Source organism: Electrona antarctica, assembly GCF_951216825.1.
Source record: "Electrona antarctica genome assembly, chromosome: 5".
Taxonomy (NCBI): domain Eukaryota; kingdom Metazoa; phylum Chordata; class Actinopteri; order Myctophiformes; family Myctophidae; genus Electrona; species Electrona antarctica.
Window position 1 is genome coordinate 26,040,486 of NC_136810.1, and position 6,000 is coordinate 26,046,485.

At 39.2% G+C, this 6,000-nt stretch overlaps 1 protein-coding gene across 2 annotated transcripts; it reads left to right on the forward strand.

Moving 5' to 3' along the window:
- Window positions 1–221: 221 nt before the first annotated feature.
- trappc1 (trafficking protein particle complex subunit 1) lies at window positions 222–5,046 on the forward strand. 2 transcript variants are annotated; one of them, XM_079501346.1, is made up of 5 exons: window positions 222–330; window positions 3,137–3,235; window positions 3,384–3,454; window positions 3,859–3,997; window positions 4,551–5,046. In XM_079501346.1, the coding sequence occupies exons 2-5, from the start codon at window positions 3,137–3,139 to the stop codon at window positions 4,677–4,679; spliced, it is 438 nt and encodes a 145-aa protein (XP_079357472.1). In that variant the 5' UTR covers window positions 222–330; the 3' UTR covers window positions 4,680–5,046. The 2 variants fall into 2 exon arrangements, with proteins under 2 accessions (XP_079357472.1, XP_079357473.1); XM_079501347.1 differs by lacking the exon at window positions 222–330 and adding an exon at window positions 331–378.
- The last annotated feature ends 954 nt before the right edge of the window (window positions 5,047–6,000 follow it).

The following is a 6,000-nucleotide window of genomic DNA, read 5'->3' on the forward strand; positions in this document are numbered from 1 at the left end:
TGTGAGTGGACGACACCATAAAGCATTACACTTGTTTACAATAGCGCCCACCATTTTCAATTCATCATCAAAACATTTAGAGACGTACGAATATATACACTTCTATATGCTTTATTTACGTGGTGCACTGAGTGATTGGACACAATTAATCCAAATAAAATATGAACCGTAATCGCTCTAAATACAGCGAGTACAGAAAACCAAACCGAGCTGAAAGTTCACTTTTCAATTTTTCAGGCATCTCATTGGACTCCTCAGATCTATCTCTATCTTCTTTCTTGTCAGGCATCTGACTGGACACCCGTTTGGTCCTGTACCAGGAAGTGGAAGGTAAACATCGATGTTTTGTATTCTAATAATGTTATAAAGCTTTTAACGGTGATTATATACTCGTCTTTTATAGTTATATGTTGTATTATACTGTTAAAATGTACGGAAGAGAAGAACAAAGTGTTAATAATGGGATGATAATAGTAGGATGATCTAAACAGCAGCAATCGCAGCGATCCAGTTGAAATCTAGAACATATACGAGTGTTAATATTCCAATATTATATTTATTCCAATATTTAGGACAGGAGGAACGACAATGTGACAAGACATACTCACATTCATTTCAGAATGAGGCATACGTGTGTTAACCACTTTCTACTTTCACTTTTCTCTCCTGAGCCTGAGTTACACAGGACAGTCGACAGTGGCCGAGTGACCCCCGAAAATAATCATATTCGAACTGGGGACCCCCCTCCCTGACATTAATTGATTATATAATGTATTAGACAGAAATGGAAACAACAGAGTACAGTCAAACGCTTCTAAAAGGATAACATTCGGGTATTCAATTCATAAACACAATGTAATAAATGACAACAAAATTCATATTTTCAGAGTAGGTGGGGGGGGTGTTCGCCTGTCTGAGAGAGAAGTGATATTTACCTCTCCCTTTGGTAGATTTTGGGGGTTAGCCAGGGCATTTAACACTTGGAAAAGCAAAGTTCCACAGATACATATTGTGGAAAATAGCATTACACTTGTTTACAATAGGGTCCAGTCCACCATGTTCAATTCATCATACTCTAGGGGTGCGTTCGGAAATTCGCACTGGTGTGCCCTGCCCTCTTCTCTTCTCTTTCGTTTATTCAGTGCACTGTGTGTGTTGCAGTGTGTTGTTAGCAAATCTGGTGTGCTGCGCCCCGGGTGTGCTGAGTGCCGCACTGACCGACCCTACTCAGAAGTTGGGGTTGTCCAGTGTCGGTGTGTGTGCGTCACTGCGGTGTCTCGAGCGCTCCCCGGGTCCCGCTAAACTAAGCCAGCAAGGCAAGCATTTACTACATCACCAATCATTAGTGTTCATCACTTAACATTGGCTCATGTTTTAACTGGTTAAAATGGCCAGTTTTAACCCATTTAGACCTGAGGACGAGTTTTTTGAAAAACCCATGTTTCTACGTCAGTCGTTCTCAAACATTTTCATGTCAAGGACCCCCCCAAAATATATGTAATTGGCCGCCGACCCCCATCTGAAAATATGTTGTTCCAGGGACCCCCAAGAAGCAAAGATTTGAGTTAAAAACGTTCACTGTGAAATAATATATATTCAAAGATTTCCACTACATTTTCACGATTTTTTAAAAATAGCAGACTTACAAGCTGCTATTTTTCAATAGCTAAAGTATAACATAATGCTTAAAACACCAAAAGGGGTTCCCGCCCAAACTAGGTTAACTGGTCATTCGTAAATAATCCACTCTTGGTGCACTCTGTGACGTGACCGCACAGCACACAAAAAAAACTGAGTACATTCCCCGTGCGCATATCCTAACACACCCCATACCAATCCACAACCTGTATATATATTTTTTTATCAGTGTCTCTCTGTCTTGACTCTAGATCAGGGGTGGGCAACTTTGACGATGGAGAGGGCCACTATTATTTCCACGCTCAACTCCAGAGGGCCACATTGCATATTACTGTCGTAGCAAAAATAGCAGATCTACACGCTCAAAGCACGTCGCACTGCGTTTTGAGGAATCCTGAAAATTTACATTTTTATGTAATTTCAAATGCCTTTCAAATGCCTTTAATTATAGTTATGTTATGGACTAAATTCAAATATATTGGACATAAAAAAGACAATAACATTTTAATACTAGTCATTAAGCTACACGTATATAGAATGAAGCGTGCATGTTTGGAATTGTAACAGCTGAAATCAATAATAAAACCTGCAGGCCGCATTAAGTGAAGGTGGGGGCCGCATGTGGCCTCCGGTCCGCCAGTTGCCCATGCATGCTCTAGAATATGACGGTTCATACCCTGTATGTAATATCAGTGTCTCTCTGTCTTGACTCTAGATGACTGTATATATATATATATGTAATATCAGTGTCTCTCTGTCTTGACTCTAGTCTAGATCATGGGTTCCCAAAGTGGGGTCCGGGGACCCCTAGGGGTCCAAATGGCCCCTAACGGGTCCATGACTGTATTATACAGTCATCTAGAGTCAAGACAGAGAGACACCGATATTACATATATATACAGTCTGTTTACAACCTATATGTAATATCGGTGTCTCTCTGTCTTGACTCTAGATGACTGTATATATGTAATATCGGTGTCTCTCTGTCTTGACTCTAGATGACTGTATATATATGTAATACATATTTAATATCGGTGTCTCTCTGTCTTGACTCTAGATGACTATATATATGTAATATCGGTGTCTCTCTGTCTTGACTCTAGATGACTGTATATATATGTAATACATATTTAATATCGGTGTCTCTCTGTCTTGACTCTAGATGACTGTATATATATTTAATATCGGTGTCTCTCTGTCTTGACTAGATGACTGTATATATGTAATATCGGTGTCTCTCTGTCTTGACTCTAGATGACTGTATATATATGTAATATCGGTGTCTCGCTGTCTTGACTCTAGATGACTGTGTATATATATTTAATATCGATGTCTCTCTGTCTTGACTCTAGATGACTGTATATATGTAATATCGGTGTCTCTCTGTCTTGACTCTAGATGACTGTATATATATGTAATATCGGTGTCTCGCTGTCTTGACTCTAGATGACTGTATATATATATATGTAATATTGGTGTCTCTCTGTCTTGACTCTAGATGACGGTTCATAATCTGTATATATTTGATGGCAACGGGACCTGTCTCTACTACAGTGAATGGAACCGCAAGAAACAAGCAGGAATCTCTAAAGATGAGGTCACTTACATGACAAATTATAATTATCTTAATAGTTATGATACAATGATGATAATAATATGATAGTAATAATGATAATGTTAATTGTTAATGATGGTAATAACACACTGTAAAATGTATCTATTTTCTCATGTTATCTCTCTATCAGGAGTTTAAGTTAATGTATGGGATGTTGTTTTCCATTCGATCCTTCATCAACAAGATGTCTCCTCTGGATATGTATCCTTCACACAACTAAATAATAATACCTGAATCCTATATGTCTTTTGTTTTGAAGACACTAAGATGTGAAATGACACATTTCAATGTGTGTGTGTGTGTGTGTGTGTGTGTGTGTGTGTGTGTGTGTGTGTGTGTGTGTGTGTGTGTGTGTGTGTGTGTGTGTGTGTGTGTGTGTGTGTGTGTGTGTGTGTGTGTGTGTGTGTGTGTGTGTGTGTGTGTGTGTGTGTGTGTGTGTAAAGCAAAGCTCTCTCTCAAAGACCGTCCAGTGTTTGTAAGTGTTATCAGATTTCCCCTTGTCCTTTTCACTATAGAATAACAGGTTTCTAGAAGATACGCACGCAGTCAGTCAGTCAGACAGACACACACACTCCAGTGTTATCCTTAACTCTCTCTGTTTGTAGGAAAGATGGATTCTTGTCGTTTCAGACCAGTAGATATAAACTTCATTATTATGAAACTCCAACAGGACTGAAGTTCATCATGAACACTGACCTGTCCGTCCCCAACGCCAGAGAGACTCTACACCACATATACAGCACGGTAAGTGTGTGTGTGTGTGTGTGTTTGTGTGTACACAGTACTTCCATCTTCCTGGGTCATATTCACAAAGTATTTTGTCCTACAATATAGAGTTACACACACAGTATATAACTATATATTATATTAGAATAGTTGTGCCAGTAAAGCATTGGCTAAAGGTCTCTCTCTCTCTCAGCTCTATGTAGAGTACATACATTAAACTAAAGCATTGTTTAATGGTCTGTCTGTCTATCTTAAAACGTGAATAACTCTTGATCTAAATCATTCCGTCCAATTCTAAGAAAAGATTATGTCTTAGATGGCCCATTGCGGTCCCGTCGCTAGTCGCATTAGAATTAATCATACCTCCCGTTGTTGTCGATCGCATCGAGAGTGTTTTGGCTACATCAAGCTACTTCAGCCACATCCGGGATAGCATCCGCTCTGTCACTAAATGTGCTCCGCTGCTATAAATCTTTGGGCGCTATGATTTAATGGATTAAATAACCCTGGGCGTTCGGGGTGTTAAAGCATTGGTTAATGGTCCGTCTGTCTGTCTGTCTGTCTGTCTCAGCTCTATGTGGAGTACATCGTGAAGAATCCTCTGTGCGTGTTGGGACAGCCTCTGCAGAGTGACCTGTTTACATCCAGACTGGATGCTTTCATCAGAGCTCTGCCTTACTACAGCCCAAGAGCAGCCTAATACATGCACACACACACGCACGCACGCAGTGGTGGACAATGTACTCAACCCCAGTACTTGAGTCAAAGTATAAGAACTTCTTGTCAAATATTACTCTTAATATGTCTGCTTTTAAGAATTCATAAGTACAAATTACATGTAGATTTTCTTTTAAACATCAATGCATTATTGTATTGAAATGTAGACATTCCTTAAGCACCGTACTAAAATGTAAATGTTGTTACTGTCCACCACTGACACATGCAGTCTGGTCATGGGTAAATGATGTGTACAGTGATGTGTTAGTAATTATGTTTGATACAGAGTCAATGTATGTAAACTGATATGTTTCCTTCATGTATTAGTAAACTATACCACAAACAAGGTTTTACTGTGTCAAGTAAAAAAAAATATATATATATGGAAACGGATATACAGTAGACACCCACCAAAAAAGGAGCTGTGAAGATGATGTCTCTTCTCTGCTTTTAACCCATTCAGGACGGGAACCCTAAAAAATAGCAGATCTACAAACTCGTAGCGCGGCACTTGGTGCCACGCTATGAGCTTGTAGATCTGCTATTTCTTTTTTAATCGTGAAAATGTGGCACAAATCTTTCATATATTCTTTCGGGTCGGCGGCCAATTTCATATATTTTTGGGGGTCCTTGACATGTAAATGTTAATTTGGAACCAAATTGACCCTTATGGGTCTGTAACTCTGAGAGCGTACAGATGGAACCAAATGGACCTCTCAGAGTTAAATCAGCATTGGTTTTACAATATAAATTGGGGGTCCCAGAGATAGAAATGCTATTAAATGGGGGTCCGTAGACTAATGCATGTCAAACTGGGGGTCCTTGAAATTAAACGGGTTGAAAATCACTGCTAGAGCCATAAATATCTTCTCTTATGGGGGGGTCCTTGGCATATCTTTTCAAATGGGGGTCCGCAGGCTAATACATGTCAATTTGGGGGTCCTTGACATGAAAAAGTTTGGGAACCACTGAGCTAGACCATCTATAAACCAGGGGTCTGCAAGTAAGTCTGCTTGATTCTAATACATTAAGAACATAATCAAAGGCTAATTTAAGTAATTGAATGGTAACAGACATGCAGCTGTTCTTATAGCCTTACTCCCCAGTAATTAATTTTCACCCTATAAACCAATTAATTCGGCCACTGCTCAGCTCTAGCCAAATTAATTGGTACAATTGCTTTATAATTGGCTATTACAGCAGTAACTGTAGGCTTATATAAAGGCATTACTTACCAATTCCTTCATGACCTATTCTCTTGACTATTCAACCAGTTTCTTTTTAGTAACAGTTCAATATGAAAT